Source organism: Pelophylax lessonae (assembly GCF_965119305.1).
Source record: "Pelophylax lessonae genome assembly, chromosome: 13".
In the NCBI taxonomy this organism is placed as follows: Eukaryota; Metazoa; Chordata; class Amphibia; order Anura; family Ranidae; genus Pelophylax; species Pelophylax lessonae.
The window spans coordinates 176,650,915-176,672,285 of record NC_138780.1 but is presented as its reverse complement, the minus strand read 5'-3'; the positions used below and the strand labels follow the sequence as shown (position 1 = coordinate 176,672,285).

General features: G+C 47.0%; 1 protein-coding gene across 4 annotated transcripts in view; it reads right to left on the bottom strand.

Moving 5' to 3' along the window:
• The window catches only part of CDC42BPB (CDC42 binding protein kinase beta), a 264,686-nt gene that overhangs the window by 27,306 nt on the left and 216,009 nt on the right, over positions 1-21,371 (bottom strand). For all 4 annotated transcript variants that reach the window (XM_082242642.1, XM_082242643.1, XM_082242644.1 and 1 more), the window contains 6 exons: positions 14,703-14,808; positions 13,099-13,235; positions 8,988-9,127; positions 8,786-8,867; positions 6,960-7,179; positions 6,116-6,178 (listed from right to left, as the gene is read on the bottom strand). In XM_082242642.1, coding sequence (XP_082098768.1) covers positions 6,116-6,178; positions 6,960-7,179; positions 8,786-8,867; positions 8,988-9,127; positions 13,099-13,235; positions 14,703-14,808 — 748 coding nt within the window. The remainder of the gene's footprint in view (positions 1-6,115; positions 6,179-6,959; positions 7,180-8,785; positions 8,868-8,987; positions 9,128-13,098; positions 13,236-14,702; positions 14,809-21,371) is intronic.

The following is a 21,371-nucleotide window of genomic DNA, read 5'->3' as shown; positions in this document are numbered from 1 at the left end:
ACCGGTCTCCTCAAATTGCGGCCTGCAAAACCTTGCGGCCAAATGAGGCATCCGCCGATGCCATGACATCAATTTTATAAAATTTTGTAAAGGTATGTACCGACGACCAGGTGGCCGCCTTACATACCTGGACCACTGATGCCTGATGGCGAAAGGCCCAGGAAGTACTGAGCGCTCGAGTGGAGTGCGCCCTAACAGGGAACGGAGGACTCTGACCCTTAATAGAATAAGCCTGTACCACCGTTTGTCTAATCCATTTAGCAATGGTCGCGGCAGATGCAGACAACCCCTTTCTGGGGCCATCCGTGATCACAAAAAGTGAATCCGTCTTACGGAATGATTCCGTAGCTTTCAGGTATACCCTGATTGCCCGAACCACATCCAAGGAATGCAACGCATGTTCCCGATGATGATTGGGCTGAGGACACAAGGAAGGTAGTACAATATCTTCATTCAGATGAAAATCTGAAACCACCTTAGGAAGAAAGGATTGCTTAGGGTGAAGTACTACCTTATCCCTATGAATCACTAGGTATGGGGACTGGCATGATAATGCAGCCAGTTCTGACACCCTGCGAGCAGAAGTGATAGCCACCAAGAAGGCCACCTTCTGGGATAAAGTAAGCAAGGGAATCTCCCTGATGGGTTTCTGTAGAACCGACAAAACCAAATTAAGATCCCAGGGCGGTAAGGGCGCGCGGACTGGTGGAGCCAGGTGCCGCACCCCCTGGATGAAATTCCGCACCAAGGACTTGGTAGCTAAAGGTTTCTGAAAGAAGATTGCTAATGCTGAAACTTGACCCTTGATGGTGCTCAAGGCTAGTTTCTGTTCAACCCCTTTTTGCAAAAAGGCCAATATTCGAGTCACCGAATAGGTACGTTAGGAGATCCTAAAGATTCGCACCACGCAATATAAGTCTTCCATGTGTGATAATAGACCTTGCTGGAAGTCGCTTTCCTTGCTTTAATAAGGGTAGGAATGACTGAAGCTGACAAACCTCTGTCCTTCAGTACTTGGGTCTCAATGGCCAGGCCATTAAAACCAGCGACTGTAAAGCACGATGGTAAATTGGTCCTTGAGACCGCAGACACTCCCTGAGACGAAGTTCCCACGGAACGTCTGCGACTAGCATGTCCAAGTCGGCCAGGCCGGCTTGATGAGGCCATCCTAGAATTTCTAGGACCACTGGCGCTGACTGGATCTGAACCAGGCGTCCCTAGAGCTATCTGGCCCCGACCATCCGAGAAAGTCTGGTCATCCTCTGTTCCCACACATTTATCAGACACCTGATTCCTATCAGGAACGGTGATCTTTCCTGGTTGAACCTCAGGGACCAAAGTCACCCGGCTAGAGGGTTCTTGGTCTGTCTGGTCAACCAGATCCGATTCCTGTGGGGAATTGAGACTAATCTTAGGAAAAGGTAAAGGAAAAGATCTATTCAGGGAACGGTGACTACCGCTCCCTGTAGTACTTAAATGTTGGAAGGGAAGAATCGCACCGGTAGTAGTAGTCGATGCTCGATCTAATGTCCTGAATACCGGTGAAAACGTCCCCCCACCCTCAACCCGGGTGGGGGCGCACCTTCAGGCTGTGTAATCCTTTGCTTCGGGTTTGGCTGAGTCGGTCCTCTGTTTGTCCGACCAGCCTTTCTTGAACCCTCCTGGAGGAGTCTTGCCTTTCCCGCTTGTTCCAGCCGGGCGTGCGAACCCTTTATGGGCGGTAAAGAAAGGTCCTCGCTTGTTGCGAGGTCCCTTAGCTTTAGCAGCCTGTGGCAAGAAAGTGCTCTTGCCCCCAGTGGCATCCTTAAGGATTTCATCTAGGGTGGCCCCAAATAGGCGATTCCCCTGAAAGGGGAGATTCGTCAAGGTCTTTTTGGAACCTAGGTCAGCTGACCAGCATTTTAACCACAGCACACGTCTGAGGATTACCGCTGACATAGATGTATGCCCTAATAGGGGGGTAGCATCCAAGGCTGCGTCACAGACAAACTGTAGCCCTTGTATAATCTGTTCCATCAAATCAGATGTTCCCTGGGGGATATCTTTTCCTCTTAGGTCTTGGCGTACCAATCTCGCCCATTCCGTTAGTGTCTGGGAAACTAGACCAATAACAATTACTGGTCTAAATGCTGACCCTATCAGGGAGAAGATAGTGCGGGACTCCGCTTCCATCTTTCGATCCACCGGATCCTTAAAGGACGAAGTGTCCTCCACTGGGATAACCGTGGCTTTATTCAGCCTGGAAATAGGTGGATCCACCACTGGTGGTACCGTCCATTTCTTAATGAGGGATTCCTCAAACGGATAGCGTCTAGCAATACGCTTGGAAATAGTAAAGGTACGCTTAGAATGCTCCCATTCTCCTTTAATTTTATTACCAAAACACTTGGGTACAGGAAAAACCTTCACCGTTTTGATGGGCTTGTTAGTGCCAAAGGGAATCTCTGTTTCAGTTGCCTCTGCCGGTAAAACCTCAAGTCTTAAGGTTTCCTGCACTGCCACAACTAGTGCGTCCACCAATGCTTCTTCCTGAATTATAGCGGGAGAAGAAACGTCCTCCTCACTGTCTGAGGGAGCTTTACCTGAGATAACAGCCTTTGCAGAGGGACCTGCAGCTGCAGTGACCGTCTCTGAATCTGAGTCAGAGGTGTCAGATAATATAGGGGTAGGCGGGGGTCGCTTTCTTGACCCCCGTCCCTGACAGGCCGCCTCCACCCGAGCCACCATAGACTCCAAAACTGCTGTAAATGCATCCATACTCTGTGCACCGGCGGGTCCCGTGGTCCCCTCGAGGGAAACAGGTGGGGGTATTTGTATGGCAGGGTCCATGATTATTCCAGTAACTACCCGGAAAATACAATCCAAACTTAAATAAAAACTTTTTTTTTTTTTTTCAGATCCCCAGCGCCACAAAAGCCCCTCAGTGTTACCTGCTAGGGATCCCTATCGATCGAGAGAGAGAGAGATAGACCCCCAGGCTCACCACTTGATGCTCAGAGTTCACTGCAACAGGTTACAGCGCTGTCTTCACAAACAGGAAGTCTTTTGGCTGGCTGCCCAGGAAGAAAGGAGGCGGCTCCGCCCCTCTGCACGCCTTCCGGCGCCTCCCCTAGCTCCACGAGGTGTTTGGATCACCTCAAACATGGCCGCCCCCATGCTGGAGACACGAGGCTACGCCAAAATGGCGGCCTCGTGCGATCTAGCAAACAATGGCGGCGGTTTGTACCGAATAGCGGCGTGACTGCAGAGCATCACAACACCTTCTCTACATGGAGATTTAGCTTGGTCGGCGGTACCGGACCCTGGCGGACCGCATGGCCGTTGGAAGGCCTGCTATTGCTTGAGACTTGACTTGGAAAGCAGTCTACATGTCCGTGGCTTCTGACTGGTAGGATACTTATATTATCACAGTAAGATTCCCATACTGCCACTGATTACAATCTTTTAACATGTTTACAATTAGATTGTCAGCTCCCAAACCAAGCCTCCTGGCTTTTTGCACATAAAAATCACACTCAAAGTAGGGGGATCTGTGCCATGTTATAGGATAGAGGGGAACTCATCCTTACCATACAGAGAGGGGCCCGCGTTCACCACAAGACCCGTCAGAGGAAAGGGGGAACATACTACTCACCATACCGGAACCAGGCGGGCACCAACTCCTGACAGTGCCCCTCTCCACCGGGGCGGGAGGGCTGTCAACCAATACGGACGCCGTGACTCATGGTCCTTGGCGTTTCAGCGAGACGTTTAACTCGCGGGGTCAGTCCCTCCAGTGGGACTATGTCGCGGCCGACCCAGCGCGGAGCTATGGCCTGCACACGCTCGTAGGCTGAACTGGGGTGACCACCGGATCTCAACATCCAGCCCATCGCCCAGTTCAGCTTTCTTGCTTGAAGATCTCACAGGAAAAATGGAGAAAAAAGCTGTCTAAAAAAATATTTTTAAGAAAAAAATCCTGCCAGGACCGAAGATCCCAGCAAGGTATCTAGGTCCTTACTCCTGACTAGACAGAAAAAAACTGATTTGCTGTGGCAGAGAGAGAGGGGATATACCCTCGGGGACTGCCCCTGGGGTGTGGCCAGAGCATTTTATTTCCTGTCTAGTCCTACTCCTGTGGAGGCAACATAACCCGAAGGTGCTGTATCACCGAGGACTACGTCTGTCAATGAGCGATAGAGAAATGTAGATTAATGGTAGCTTCACCTCCCTCTTATTCTAAAGCTGGATACACACTATACAATCTTCTGTAGATTTTTTTCCTTTAGATTTACCAAAACAGTATAATATGAGGTCAGACCTAAACACTTTCAATTTGTATGCAATCAGGCAGGCCCTTGCACTACATTGTTGAAGGTAAAGCTAAAGGAAATTGGACAACAAAAGTTGTATAGTGTGTATTCAGCTTTAGACACAGCCTGTGACTGGCAGAAACCCACCAACATCATGTTACTTTACACAAAGTAATAAAGATTTGATTTTTATTATATATTTGTATGACAATTTGAACAGTTTGATATTATTTATTTTTGCTCTGTATTCCAAAGGCTGATTTTTTTTTTTGAACATGTGACCAGCAGCAGCAAACTAGAAGCTCCTCCTGCTTATGTTTCCCTGCAGACAGGCTGGGAAAGATATGGGTCATGTGACAGCTGTACATCAATTAGGAATAAGGTGCTCAGATGTTTTTTTTTTAATGAAATAATTACAGTGCCATCATCCACATACAGAAATAGAAGGGGCAATGTAAAATAAACGGTGTGTGTGTTTAGTATCCCTGTAAAGTGGACTTTAGTGCTTTGCACTGCATGGGGAAAAAAACTGTTCACTTTAGAGGAAGGCTTTCTAGACTTCAGCTGCTCTCAAATGTCTTTTTACTTAAAGCGGAGTTCCGGGCACAGAATTGTTTTTTCAATGAAAATACCCCCGGGACAGTCAGGGCTAGTACATTCCACAATGGATAGCCTCTGATCTGTCCCTGTTCACACTTACCTGCAAGAAGAAATACTCACTTTTAAAATTTCTTCTCCAGCGTTGCCATCTCTGTTGTGGGCAGCTGAAGCCAGCGCGATCCTCTTCTGCGTCCTCTTCCGCGTCTTCTCCCAGAATGCGCCGTCACCGGAAGTGACGAGCGGGGCCGGTGCCGTCGCATTGATTCCTGGGAGCGATGACGTTCAGCTCCCAGGAATCATTGCAAACCAGAAGTGACGGCGCGGCCACCGAGGGAGGAAGTGGAAAATAGGTGAGTATTTCTATCTACAATTACAAGGTAAGTAAAAAAAAAAAATAACCCTAACTATCCAATTCCTTTTCAGGTGAAGAAGAGCAAGCGGATGGACACAAAATCGATTAGGTCGATTTTGTGCCCGGAACTCCGCTTTAAAGTGGACGTAAACCTAAAATAAATATATAAAAATGTGCCAACAGGTAGGAAATTTTTGTAGAAAATACTTTATAAGTCTCTTTTGCCAAAAAAGACTTACCTGCTGGCAATCATTTTAAATCTGTACACAGACTGTGGTGCTGAGGTATAGAGCCAGGTGCTGAGGTAGAATAACTCCAAAGTGCATGCAAGGGAGGTTACAGCATCAGAACCTGCTCAATGGGTGAACCAAGAAGACAACAGACACTGATAATGTCTCCAAAAAGAACAAAGTGCATGCAGGGAGCTCAGATCTCACACTGCTAAAGCAAAGCAGATCCAGATGTAAATGTGTCATAATGGGCATGAACGCTGTGTATACTTCGACATGGTGGGGGCCCCCACCATGCTTTACTTCTGCTTTAACACCTAAAGTTCTCGAGATCACTAACGAATCATGCACACTTTTAAAGAAGTGACCAGAACCAATTTTGAGTATGCAGGTTGGAACTGAAGCACTGCATTGACTCAAACAAGCAGAGCTTAAGGATTTCAAAGAGGGGAGCATCACTGCAACTTCATATGCTGCAGGTTTAAGCAACTTTCTACAAACCCACATCTGACTTTGACTCACCATTCTCTAGTGGCACATCATACCTGGAAAAGAACTGATGGGGGTATCTTCACTAAAAATCAGTTTAAGATATAAGGGAATTGTATTGTTACTTGGGAACAGTAGAATGCTAAACTCACCATCTCTTGTAACCTCTATTACATACAGTCCTTCTTCTGTCCCAACAGCTATCCGGTCCCGATCTACCAGAGAAAAATAAAAATAGCACAATAATTACAATGTGTTTCAGACAACCCTTGGCTTTCCAGGTGACGTTATTGAGCTATAAGCTGTAAACCACATTTTTTTTTTTTACTGGAAAGGATAAAATTCTTCTAGAAAGTCACTAAGGGTCCTTTCACACGGCGCACTGTCCGACGAGGTCCGTTCTGCTCAGCGGGGGATGGATCCGCCGATCCCCACAGAGCAGGCGGATGACAGCTCCGTCTCCGCTCTGTGTGCGGAGATGGAGCTGTCAGATCCCCGCTGCCCTCTATGGGGAGAGCGGATGAGAACGGACCGCCTGTCTGTTCTCATCTGATCCCATCCGATCTGATCCTCCAGACGGATGGGAAATAGGGTTTCCATTAGTCCGGATTTCACGGACAGGATCGGAAGCGGATAGCAGCGAATGTCAGCGGATATGTCTCTGCTGACATCCGCTGCCCCATAGGGATGCATGGAAAATCTGATCAGGTCCACCTGAAAAACTGACAGGCAGATCAGATCGGATTGCCCATGTGAAAGGACCCAAAGGGGGAGATTTACTAAAACTGGTGCACACTGAGAATTTGGTGCAGCTGTGCATGATATCCAATCAGCTTCTAACTTCAGCTTGTTCAATTAGGTTTTGACAATAAAACCTGGAAGCTGATTGGTTTCTATGCAGAAACGCACCATAATTCTGCACACACCAGCTTTAGTAAATCCCTGCGTGACCAATAATACACATGTAATACGATATCAGTACATATCTGAAAGTACCTATAATAGCTGCTGCCACAACGGTTTTGATGAGAGGCAAAGTGCTATCGTAGGCTTCTTGTGGAGAATGTATTACTTTGTTCCTTAGATTGTTCTTCTGTAATATAGTTTGCAGCCCCTCTAGGATCCCGACCCACTTCCTCTTCTCATGTTCGTTCTCTGTCAGGATGAGCAGGGAGGATGTGGTCTTGGAGGGAGCACCTAGAAGAGATGCTGTCACCTGTACAGACAAATTGGAGACATTTTAAAATATGTAATAGAATTTGCAATGTGGCTCCAAAACAGCGCCCATTATGTCAATCTGGATACTACAGGCCACGGCATGACAAACCCCAGGGCCCAGGTAGCCTGTGTGTGTAGAAACAGACTGTTTGGTACTTTAAGAGTCAATTCAGACTAGCGCGACTTATCAAGCGACTTGTCAAGCGGAATGAAACCCTCCCATCCTTTACAGCCAAGAAAGTTGCTTCTGTTTGAACTGCAGCTGCCATAGAGCTGCATATATAAATTTGGATATGACATCAGCCAATTGATGGTTTGGCAGTTTGGTTGAGGACACAAATAAATCAAACTGTTTTTTGGAACTGGCAAATTGATGGGTTTTAGTTCTGTTTTATGATTTACAGCTGGGGCTTTGGGCTTCAGCAAAATGGCAGCCTCCAGCAAGAACAAACAGGAACACTGCTGGAGACAATTTTCAGAACATACTAATTTTGGTAGCATAATAATTAATGTAGAATGTATGTTGGTTGCTAAAGAACATTACTTTTTATCAAGTTAATATGGGTAAAGTTCCATTTTAACACTTTTTTCATCACATAGGGGACAAAAAGACCCCTATGTGATGAATTTTTGATGACAGGTTCTCTTTAAAGAGACAGCCAGGGTCTAAAAGACCCTGCAGCATGTCTCCTCTGTGCTCAACTGAATGTAACGCAATGCAGATCGCACTGCAATACATTCTTTCCTGACCATGGTGGCCAGACACTTTACCCGCGTGTGTGGAAGCAATCGGGCAACGGCGGAGCCGCCTGAATGCTTCCACCTGTTACCTAGTTAGTCAGGTTGAAAAAAGACACAAGTCCATCTGGCTGAACCAATAAAAAAAAAAAACAACCAAAAAACAGTAATGAAAACCCAACCATACAATCCCATATACACAATCCTATACGCACAGCTGATCCAGATGAAGGCGAAAAAACCCCAGCAAAGCATGATCCAATTTGCAACAGCAGGGGAAAAAATTCCTTCCTGATCCCCCGAGAGGCAATCAGATATTCCCTGGATCAACTTTACCTATAAATATTAGTACCCAGTTATATTATGTACACCCAGGAAAGAATCCAGGGCTGACAAGTGAGCCCTACTGCATGCCCGCAAAGCAGGATTACATGTAGAAAAAAAAAACCAAAAAAAAAAACCCTTTGTGTCCCGGGAGTCAGACGATACAACAGATTGTGCATCACTGCAACAGTGAATAGGCTGACGAAATCCCAGACTCCAGGATGAAAATTCTAGTCGCCATGGTGCCCTGTATTTGTCCAGCCCTGTCTATCTCTGCTGACTGTTTCTGTACTCGCCAACTCAGTCAACAGACATATCTGTCAATGAGCTTTCCACTCCGATGATCCAACAGGTAAAACTTGACCTAATTAATCTGTCGAAATGCAAGATAAACACGGCTCACACGTCAGCCCTTCCAACAAAACAAAGCAGAACTAATTCTTCAATAACAAAATTAGATGTGCTCTTCGAGCTGATGTCAAGAACGCTACACACCAGTGTCATACTTTTAAGAGTAATAAAAGATTCTGGATTACACGTACCCGAAATATGCAGGGAATGTCCTTGCGGGTTGCATGTATGACATCCGATGCCAAGACTGAGCTCACAGAAAACTCTTCATCTCTGAATAAAGCAAACAAGCAGAAGAATGTGAATTTGGGAGGGAGGGTTTGGGGGTAAATTTGGGTCATCCCTGGAGATCACCTACTAAGATGTTCTATGAAGTGCGGAGAAACCGCCCACCTTAGATCCACAACCTGGCTGGCAACCACTCCGGGCTGCATGGACTTCCCTTCCGGAACATCGTACAAGAAGAGCTTACAATCGCACACCACTGCATACGCCCTCTGCCAACCCTTCTTCACTCCAGTGGGCTTTGGGATCTGTGAGATGAAAGGACAAGTTTCAGAAACAGCTTTACAAATATTATTTTCATTATTTATATAAAATAGAATGAAGACAAACAGATACAATCTCAGAAAGAATTAGAAACTTCTGCAATATAAACTTTGTCGCTGCCCACAGCGAATCCACACCATAAAAAAAACACTTAGGTTTCTAGTACAATGTGCATGCAAGTCATTCCGTGGAGGGGTCAATGTGTCACAACATAACATTACCCATTTAATGCAAAGCCAACTTATTGTTTATTAACAGTGACAAAAAAAAAATATCTGCTTTATGAGGTGGATGCAGCATCAGTCCCCTGGCGCTTTTACATTGAGAACCAATCGATCAAACACCGTCGATCACTCAGTTCTGAGAGCTCCCCGAGCAGAGAGCTGCTGTCAGTCAACAGCTCTCCGCTCTGCTCCCTCCTCGCTCACTGGAGCGCTGGGCTGTGGAGGCGCCAGGAGCGGCTGGTTCAGGCTCTCAGCAGCACGCTAAAAGGGTGACCGGGGTGTCGGTCCAAGCACCTGGTGAATCCCAAATCCGTGGTCATGATGACGCGGTGCCTGGACTGACTTCTATGACGTCAGCAGAGATTGGACTTCAGCCCGCTCTCTGCTGAAAACCGGTCACAGAAGTGCAGAATGAACTGTGATTCATAGATGTACAGCCAAACGAGCTTTGGCTTTACATTTCCTTTAGAGTCGGTTCACACTACCGCGACTTGTCAGACGACTTGCCAGCCTGACAAGTCGCGCTCCCTCACGGTCCATTGACCGCTACAGGACCCGTTCTAATAGGAGCGACACAAGTCGCTCTGACTTAGAAAAAGGGTCCTGTACTACTTTGGGGCGACCTCGGAGCGACTTGCATAGACTTCCATTATGTGAAGTCCCTGCAAGTCGCTCCGAAGTCGTGGTGCATGGTAATGCACAAGTCGCCCCCGAAGTAGTACAGAGTTGTGTCGCCCCAGTGTGAACCGACTCTTAAAGGAAAACTCTACTTTTAAAACACAAAAGTAATATAACAATCAAAAATGCTACACAAGCCATTTTTGGAATTTAAAACTTATTAAAAATTACTTTGACATTTCAATCTGCAACCAGTGTAATTTTCTAGATCAGTCAAACTACTCAAATCAATATGGCAATCAGGATGCGTTTTGTACACCGTTGGTGTATAGAATACCATCGAGAAAAGACATTCCCTGTTTCTATCCGGCGCACTGATTTTCTCAGAAGTCTGCATAAAGATATGAATACAATTTTAGGCATTAATGGCAATAGAAATGTCATTTTTGGTGAGATACCCCCTTAGGCCTTGTACACACGATGAGAATATCGGACTAATGATTTTTTTTTTTTTTTTGAATGCTAGTTGCGTATCGAAAATTAAGAGGTTACTACTGTTATGAAAATTCTAGAATGACAGAATACTTCAGAGGTGATGTAATGTGTTGTAATGTATTTTTTAGTTTCCAAGGATGGGTAGTCTATCTCTTCAGGTAATTTCAGATGGACTGTTGTGATCAGTTCTTGAAAGATGTGTACTAACAATAAGACTATTGTAAGATCCCTTCGAAAGCTGTATTGTTGCCCGATTTTCTGATCGTGTGTACTAGGCATAAGGATTGTCTACTAAAAAAGATAGACACTGAGATATGCTCATGTTAGTTTAGTGAAAGCTGACCCTTCCATTCAGGAATTACTCTGGAAAGGACATGGGAAAAACACATCACCCTGATTAGATTGTTTTTTTTGCAACAAAAGTAAAGGTACACTTTAAAGAGATACTAAAGTGTTTTTTACTTAAAAATAACAAATGTTATACTTGCCTCCTCTGTGATGTGGTTATGCACAAAGCAGCCCATATCTTCTTCTTCTCAGGTCCCTCCTCAGCGCTCCTGGCCCCTCCTTCCTGTTGAGTGCCTCTACAGCAAGTAGCTTGCTATGGGGGCACCCTAGCTGAGACACAGCTCCCTGTGTCCATTCAGACATGGAGCCGCGGCCTGGCCCCACCCCCTCTCTCCTCATTGGCTGGCTAGCTGACTTTGTTTTAAAGCAGTGGGGGCTAATGGCCCCTCGCTGCTGTCTCAGCCAATGAGGAGGGGGGTCACGGCTAGCCAAGACACTCCTGCAACATCGCTGGATCTAGATGGGTTAAGGTAAGTTTTAGGGGGGCTGCTGAATACAGAAGGTTCTTTATTCTAATGCATTAAGATAAAAAAAAACCTTCTGCCTTTACAGCCACTTTACCTACACCTTGAGCTTTAGGGCATCTCTCATATACACTATATTACCAAAAGTATTGGGATGCCTGCCATTACACGCACATGATCTTTAATGGCATCCCAGTCTTAGTCTGTAGAGTTCAATATTGAGTTGGCTCACCCTTTGAAGCTATAACACTTTCAACTCTTCTGGGAAGGCTGTCCACAAGGTTTAGGAGTGTGTTTATGGGAATGTTTGACCATTCTTCCAGAAGTGCATTTTTGTGGTCAGGCACTGATGTAGGACGAGAAGGCCTGGCTCGCAGTCTCCACTCCAATTCATCCCCAAAGATGTTCTATCGGGTTGAGGTGCAGGCCAGTGAAGTTCCTCCACCCCAAACTCGCTCATCCATGTCTTTATGGACCTTGCTTTGTGCACTGGTGTGCAGTCATGTTGGAACAAGAAGGGGCCATCCCCAAACTGTTCCCACAAAGTTTGAAATTGTCTTGGTATGCTGTTGCCCTAAGAGTTCCCTTCACTGGAACTGAGGGGCCAAGCCCAACCCCTACAAAAGAAAAAAAACCCCACACCATGATCCCCCCTCCCCCAAATGATTTGGACCAGCGCACAAAGCAAGGCCCATAAAGACATGGATGAGCGAGTTTGGGGTGGAGGAACTCGACTGGCCTGACCTCAATGCAATAGAACACCTTTGGGATGAATTATAGCAGAGACTGTGAGCCAGGCTTTCTCGTCCATCAGCAGTGCCTGACCTCCCAAATGCGCTTCTGGAAGAATGGTCAAACATTCCCATGGACACTCCTAAACCTTGTGGACAGCCTTCCTAGAAGAGTTGAAGCTGTTATAGCTGCAAAGGGTGGGCCAACTCAATATTGAACTCTAAGGACCAATACTGGGATGCCATTAAAGTTCATGTGTGTGTAAAGGCCGGTGTCCCAATACTTTTGACAATATAGTGTAAATTTGCAGAAAGATAGCTAGGGAAGTCTGGGGTTGCAGCACCCAGTAGGTCAGTGTTCCACATAAATACACAAGCTTTCAGGCAAGATCTTGCCCTAAAAAGCTTGTTTATCTATATGAAACCCTATCAGTGATATTTTTTTCAATAAATCTACTGAGTGCTGCAACCATGGACTTTACCTATTTGTAGAAAAGGACTGTTAGTGCCGGTTCACATTTATGCGATCACAGAGATCGCATGTATTCGGAGCACACTACTCCTAAAATTACATGCGATCTCTGTGCGGTGCAAATTCAGCCATACAGTTTGTATGGCTGAATTCGCACCCCAATCGCATCCAACTCGCAGAGGACCCTTTTTTTGGTCCGCAGCAGAATCGGACCGCATGGTGGTTCACACTAGTGCGATCCGATTCTATGCAAACTTTCAGATCGCACTGCGATATGCGATCTGATCTGGGGGTGTCGTTAATTTTTAATTGACACCCCCCCAGCGTATTGCATATGGCAGTGTGAACTGCCAGGGGTGCGGATGCGATGTGGGAACACGCTGTATATTCCCAGCGTTCCCGCATCGCAGAAATGTGAACCGGCACTTAAGGTCAGCCGCATTGCAAGAGCAGCGATCACATAACAAATGTTACAGTTGTGCATGTGTTCTATATAATATTTACAAACACACACATTTAAGAGATCAAGGTTTTTATTACATAATAAATCCACTGGGCATTTATTAAAATAGTGTGTATATCACACCCCTTGAGGTTGCTTACCCTGACATAGCCCTTGTAAGCCGTCCCAATACCACGCTGTACATCCACTCCAAGTGGTCTCTTGGACTGTTCTGCTGGGATTGGACACACTTGAGGAGAACTGTCTTTACATGACACGTGACAAGAAAAGGGACAAACTGTATATAAAAAAAAAACAAAAAAAAAACATTAAATTGAATCCACATCTGTAGGAATCTCCCCTCTACAGGCTGCATTCTCACCATATATAACAAGAGAACCAGTACTGAGCACTTTTTTCTTGTAGAGCTGGAGGCCTGAGTTCGGGGAGAAGTATGGCCAAAGCTCTTTTTGCAATACTTCTCATGTGGGTCACATGGGTGCACTTATTTCTGCTCTACTGTGACCCAGATTCAGCAAACAGTGGGCTAAAGCCCGCTGTCAGATGACGTCACAGAGCCACTCCAGACTCAGGAGGAATCCCAACGATGGGGGTGATTTACTAAAACTGGGGAGTGCAAAATCTGGTGCAGCTGTTAATGGTAGCCAATCAGCTTCTAACTTCAAATTGTTCAATTAAGCTTTGACAAAAAAAAACCTGGAAGCTGATTTTTTTTTTTTTTTGCACAGCTGCTTTAGGGATCTTTCACACGGGCGGTCCGATCAGATCCGCCTGTCAGTTTTTTAGGCGGATCTGATCGGATCCTCCATGCAGCTCTATGGGGCAGCGGGTGTCAGCGGAGACACCTCCGCTGACACCCGCTGCCATCCGTATCCGATCCTGTCCGTGAAATCTGGACGGATGGAAACCCTATTTTTCCATCCGTTCAGTGATCGGATCAGATGAGAGCGGACAGGCGGTCCGCTCTCATCCAATCCCCCATAGAGGGCAGCGGGGGCTGTGACACCTCCCTCTCCGCTCTGCAAGCGGAGACGGAGCTGTCATCCGCCGGCTCAGCGGGGATCGCGGATCGATCCCCGCTGAGCAACACGGATCCGCCTACGGAGCGGACCGTGTGAAAGAGCCCTTAGATTTTGCACTCTCCAGCTTTAGTAAATAAACCCCAATGCCAGGATCGACCAGATGCTTTACAGTCAGCAAGCCACTGAAAGCCTGAGCCAGCCGCTCCCTCCTTTCCGGTGAGTGCTGGATGGGCAGAACACATAGTGGTGACCGACAGTCATCGCTCTCTGCTCAGAGTAAACCAGAGAACTGAGCGATTTGCGGTCACGTGACTGCTCAGTTCTTGGGCTTCGAGCTGGAGGGGGAACAGCTTGCAGCACTGGACTAATGCTGCAGCAGGTAGGTATGTTTATTTTTTTAATTCACACAATTTCATTTCTTTTTTAATCTGAATGGGTTGTTTTACAGGGCAAAGGTTCACATATACTTTAACTAGGCTGCAAGGTTAGACCACTTGGCTATGCTTTGCAGTAGAGGCTGCATGTTAAGGACAGGGGAAGTGAAGCAGCAACCTCCTCTTTAATAACAAAGAAGGAACGTAATTACAGATCCAAATAAACCTAAAGATCAAAACATATGCAAGCGCAGAGCAATACTAGCAATCATTTCTAACCTATCACAGACATAGTGACACTTCTGAAATGTCCATAATTATATTTATTTCGATGATGAAAATACAAACCTTCGCAGGAGTAGCCTTGCCGTACTAGCCCGACCATAAGTGACGTACAGTGGGAACACTGAGTGGGGCTTGTGAAAGTCTTTATCGCTAGCTGATGAGCCTTGGGCTGGAAAGAAAAAAACATATCAAACACATAATTATAGTATTTAGGTGAACCTGTTGCTTTGTCCAGCAGCTGCACAAATGTGACTGATTGAAAAACCTGTCAAAATTGTAGGGTTGGAATTGAGTGAGGCAACGCTGGGAGGAGACAAATTGCTGCAGGTTTAAAGGGCAGATACAGTGCCTTGAAAAAGTATTCATACCCCTTTCCACATTTTGTCATGTTATGACAAAAAACATAAAATATATTTTATTGGGATTTTAAGTGATAGACCATGTGTCCTCAAACTAAAGCCCTCCAGCTGTTGCGGAACTACACATCCCATGAGGCATTGTAAAACTCTGAGATTCACAGACATGAAGAGGCATGATGGGAATTGTAATTCCTGAACTGGAGGGCCATAGTTTGAAGACCCCTGTAGATAGACCAACACAAAGTGGCACATAATTGTAAAGTGGAAGGAAAAATGGGATTTTGACTTAGCGAAAAAATCAATTTATCTGATGTTCATTGACAGACACAGCTCCTGATCTTCTTAACAATTGGGTTATACTGCCCCCCACAGGAGTAGGACACTAGGAAGAAAAAAACTTTGGCTACATCTATGAGCAGTCCCAGGGGGTATACTCCATCTCCCTGCTATAGGTACTCAGTTTTGTTACAAGCAGTGTCAGAAGAATTACAACTCCACAGAGGGGTGGGTGCTGTGTCCATCAATGAACATCAGAGAAATGTATTTTACGGTAAGTCAAAAATACCATTTTCTCTTTCGTTCATTGACAGACACAGCTCCTGATCTTCTTAACCATTGGGACATCCCAAAGCAGTGTTAAACATGAGGGGTGGGAACAGCAAAATAGAAATTCTGAAGGCTAACTATAGTCAAGCAGGTAAAAAGGAGCTCAACCAAAGCAACTGGAGCTCACCTGATAAAAACAATACACCTTCAAAGAGGACCAGGTCCTGCAAAACCTTGCGGCCAAAGGAAGCATCTGCAGATGCCAACACACTTTATAGAACTTTGTGAAAGTGTGCCCCGGACGACCAGGTGGCCGCCTTGCAAACCTGCGTCAATGATGCCGGATGGCCCATGAATCACCATATGTCTGATCCATCTGGAAATGGTCGCAGAGGAAGCGGACGACCCTTTCCGAGGCCCATCCGTAAGTACAAATATTGAGTGTGACATCCTAAAAAGACTCCATAGCTGCAAGGTACGCCCAGACCACATCCAAGGCTTGCAAAGAAATTTCCTTCGGATGTTTTGGCCTGGGGCACAGGGAAGGCAACACAATGTCTTCATTCAAATGAAAATCAGAGACAACCTTTGGAAGGAAAGACAGACAGGGACTAAGAACCACCTTATCTCTGTGAACCACCAAGTAAGGTGAACGGCAGGTAACGACGCCAACTCTGACACCCTGCGTGCAGAAATGATAGCCACAAAAAAGGCTACCTTCTGGGACAGCGTAAGCAGGGGAATCTCCCGTGATTATGAAAAGGAGGCTTCTGAAGGACAGAGCACCAAATTGAGGTCCCAAGGCAGCAACGGAGACCGCACTGGAGGGGCAAATTGTCTAACTCACTAAAGAAAAGTACCCACCAGGGAGTGTGTGGCCAATGGCCATTGAAAGAAGACCGCTAAGGCCGGCACCTGACCGTTGATAGTACTCAAGGCCAATTTCTGCTTAACCAGCTGTTGAAGGAAGGCCAAGATCCGAGCCTCCGAGAAAGAGCAAGGATGAACATACGATGGTAGATCTTCCTAGAAGTCGATTTATGAGCTTTTAACAGCGTTCGAACCACTGACACAAACTTCTATCCATCAGCACCTGGCATTAAACAGCCAAGCTGCCAAAGCCTGTAAATGTAAAGCAGGATGGAATATTGGTCCTTGGAATAGCACATCCTCCCTGAGAGGAAGCCTCCAAGGAACGTCAGCGACCAGCCGCACCAGATCAGCGTACCAAGCCCGGCGACACTAAGATGACCGGAATCCCTTCTGCCTCGATCCTGCATAGAAGTCCTGGCAGAAGCTTGAGAGGAGGGAAGGCGTAAATTAAACAATACTGATCCCACTAGGCCACCAGCGAGTCTGTGGCATCTGCCAGAGGATCCCGTGACTGAGCCATAAACCTCTGCACCTTCTGTTGAGCCGAGACGCTAACAGATTCACCTCAGGGACGCCCCACTAGAGACACAACTGATGAAACACGTCCGGATGAAGAGACCACTCATCTTGGTCCAACGCCTGCCAACTGAAGTAATCGGCCTGCCAGTTTTCCACCTCTGGAATGTGTACGGCGGAGAGGACTGGAACAAACCATTCTACCCACCTTAGAATGTCCGCTACCTCCAGAGCCGCCAGGACACTTCTTGTGCCCCCCTGGTGATTGACATAAGCCATGGCATTGTCCGATTGAATGTACACTGGACATCCCTGAAGACGATCCGTCCAATGGTAAAAGACAAAGTCTGATCGCTTGGAGTTCCAAGACATTGATCGGTAGTCTGGACTATTCCAGTGCCCAGACCCCCTAAGCAGAATTTTTGCCAAGTACACCTCCCCAGCCAGACAGGCTGGCATCCGTGGTGATCACTGTCAAAGGGAGGAAGGATTTGCTCAGCCGAAGCGCCGAACAAAGCCACCATATCAGGGACTCCTTCATGCTCCGACTCAGCTGGATCTGATTGTCCAGAGACTGTGGAGTTTTGTCCCATTTGGCCAGAATCTCCCCTTGCAGGGAACTGTGCAAACGGAACCGCCTCGTAGGTAGACACCATCAGGCACAGCAACCACATGCAAGTCCGGAGGGATGGCCATCTGCTGGACAGCAGGAGACAAATTGCAGCCTTCAATTTCTGGAGCTTTTCCAGAGGAAGGAGCGAGCGCTATGGCTGAGTCCAGAGTCAGACCCAGATAGTCCAGCTTTGTGGACAGAACTAGAGCAGACTTCTGAAAATTCCAGAATCCAGCCGAACTCCCTCAGAGTTCGTATGGCGATTTCCAGGTTTTCCACCAGAGCAGTAGGAGACTCCGCTCGCAAAAGGACCAGTACCGCGATCCCCGTTGTAACACTTTTGTTAAGAACGGAGGAGCAGAGGCGAGACCAAAGGGTAACTGCACAAAGTGATAACGCTCCTCTCCCACGGCAAAGCAGAAGCAGCGCTGGTGACCGGCACATATTTGAATGTGAAGGTAAGCATCTTTGATGTCGATAGGAGGCAAGAAAATCACCTTGATGCAGGGATGCCACCACTGTGCGAATGGACTCTATCCTGAACTTCTGCACCCACACAAAGCAGTTCCGCACCTTGAAGTCCAGGATTGGACGAACCTTGCCTTCCTTCCTGGGGACTGTAAACAGGTTTAAGTAAAAACCCTGAAAATGTTCTAAAGTAGGAACGAGGACAATCACCCCTTGAAGTAACAGGTCTTGTACTGCCCCAAACTGAACCTGTAAGTGGTCTGGGGACAGGCACAAGTTGGAAGGAAAGAACCTAGCTGGGGGGACAAGAGCGAAACTCGATCTTGTGACCAGACCAAATAACTTTGTGGACCCACTTGTCTCGTACGAGGAAAGTCCACGGGTCTGGAAACCAGCGAAGACGTCCCCTCACTCCTGATACGGGTAAGGGTGCACCTTCATGCTCAAGGAGCCTTGTCCACGGGTCTGGGGAAGCCCGTTCTTGGTTTGCCAGACTAGGTTCATTTCGATCCTACAGAGAAGGCCCTGAAAGGCTTTAAGCCCTTTGTCAGTCAACCCTGAGGGACGAAAAAACTTCTTATGAGCCGAGGAGGGCCCGCGTCTATGACGAGGATCCTTGCTCTTAGTAGCCTGCAGAAGAAAGGTACTCTTTTCCCCCTGTGAAACCTTTAATGATGTCATCCAGGGAAACTCCAAACAAGCGATCTCCTTGAAAAGGAAGATCAGTCAAGGCCTTTTTTTTTTAAGTCTGGTCCGCAGAACAACATTTGAGCCAAAAGACATGCCAAAGGATCACTGCCGAAACAGAGCCGAGCCACTAGGGGAGCCGCATCCAAAGAGGCATCACAGATAAACTAAAAGAAACAAAGAAAGGGCGCATCGACCTAGCGCATTATCCTCGAAAATTTGCTTTATTTATGCAACATGTAAAAAATGGCTACTCACAAACACAGATGTAAAAATGATCATAACAGGCTCGATTGCTCCAGTGTCAGGAATAGTCCATATAAAAGTCCATAATCCAATAAGATGACGGCTGACGCGTTTCGAGGCTTAGCCTCTTCCTCAGAGCCACTGTGTCATGACCTACTCTCAAGTTAAAATAATCACAGATAAACTGCAGCCCCTGGACCAGTTGGTCCGTCAGCTCCGCAAAGGCAGGGGGGAGCTGTTGTCCCTCCAGGTCACGGCGTAAAAGCTTAGCCAGCTCAGTCAGAGTTTGCGACACCAGGGCAATGGGGAATAATAGAGTGTACATATTGCGTGCCACAGCGTCCACCTTCCTGTCAGCTGGACCCTTAAAGGCCAGGGACTCTTAAATCGGAATCATGGTTGCTTTGTTCAATCTGGAAACCATAGGGTCAGCTACTGGTGGTTCTCAAGAAGGGACTCCTCATAAGGGTATCACCAAGAAAATCGCTTAGGAACCCCAAGGGGATGCTTCGGTCGTCCCCACTCTTTAGCGACAATTCTTTCAAAATAGGCGAGGAAAGGGAACGCCTTAACTACTCTGGATGGCTTAAGAGTGCCAAAGGAAACCTACCCCTCAGTCGCAGCTGCGTCCTCCATTTTTAAGGTCTCACGCACAGATACAATCAGTGCTTCCACCAGCGCTTTTTCGTACACTGTTGCAGACATGGAGGAATCATCCTCCACGTCTGCAACAGTGTACGTGATGGAATCATCCTCATTATTTGAGGATTCTGGGCACGTGGTCGCAGACCCAAGCAGAGTGACGGACGTCCACGGCGGCGAAATCTGATTCAGGATCTGATGAGACAGATTAAGAAGGGGAAGGCGGCTGGCGCTTTTTGCTAGCCCAAAAACCACCTCCATGACTGCAGTCAGTGCATCGATGGATGGTTGGGACCAGGAGGGTCCAGCTGCCTCAGAGAGGGGATCAGGTGGGTAGATGTGCTCCAAAGACTCCATGAGACCCCACAAAATGTGTAAAACACTGCAAAGGGACAGCCCCACCACGCTGGCAGCACCACCCGGTCGCCAGGCACAAAACACCAAGCGAGCCTCAGCAGAGAGGGAGAGAACCCCACCAGACTCACCACCCAGCAGAAACAGGCACCCGCAGCCACCAGGATAATCTGCACTCCACATGCAGCGATTAGGAAGTACAGAGATCCAGAGGATGAGCAGGGGTTCCCACCGCCAAAATCGCAGCCCACAAAGCTCCACAGTCTTGGCCGCCGCTATTTTCAATGACAAACCACCACAAAATGGCCGCTGTGCACTTGAGCACACAAGCCACAACAAAATTGGATTTTTGACTTGACGTAAAATCCATTTCTCTGATGTTCATTGACGGACTCCGCTCCTGTCATTTTTGACGTTTAGTTATACTCCTGTAGGGGGCAGTATAAGCAATGGTCAAGAATGATAGGAGCTGTGTCCGTCTATGAACGAGAGAGAAAAATGGATTTTTGTAAAATCTTACCGTAAAATCCTTTTCTCTTAGCTCATCGACAGACGTAGTCCTCGGTGATACACCACCTTCGGGTTATGTTACCTCCGCAGGAGCAGGACTAGACAGGAAATTAAAAAGCTCTGGCCACACCCTAGGGGCAGTCCCAGAGGGTATATCCTCTCTCTCTCTGCCTCAGCAAATCAGTTATGTGAAAAAGCAGTGCTTAGAGAATTTAACCCAACCCAACTCCAAAACAGAGGGGCGGGGACTACGTCTGTCGATGAGCTAAGAGAAAAGGATTTTACGGTAAGATTTTACAAAAATCCATTTTTCTCTAGCGCTCATCGACAGACGTAGTCCTCGGTGATACACCACCTTCGGGACGTCCCAGAGCAGTATCACAACTGAGGGGTGGGAAAATGGAAATCAAATCCCAATCTAGAAGGCCCAACCGGTGCCAACTAGAAGTTTACAATGCTCATCCTTAATGATGAGACTCAACAAAAAAATTTTCAAACAGAAAAAAACCCTCGAGGTAGACCACCGGTCTCCTCAAATTGCGGCCTGCAAAACCTTGCGGCCAAATGAGGCATCCGCCGATGCCGTCACATCAATTTTATAGAATTTTGTAAAGGTATGTACCGACGACCAGGTGGCCGCCTTACATACCTGGACCACTGACGCCTGATGGCGAAAGGCCCAGGAAGTACTGAGCGCTCGAGTGGAGTGCGCCCTAACAGGGAACGGAGGACTCTGACCCTTAATAGAATAAGCCTGTACCACCGTCTGTCTAATCCATTTGGCAATGGTTGCGGCAGATGCAGGCAAACCCTTTCTGGGGCCATCCGTGATCACAAAAAGTGAATCCGTCTTACGGGATGATTCCGTAGCTTTCAGGTATACCCTGATTGCCCGAACCACATCTAAGGAATGCAACG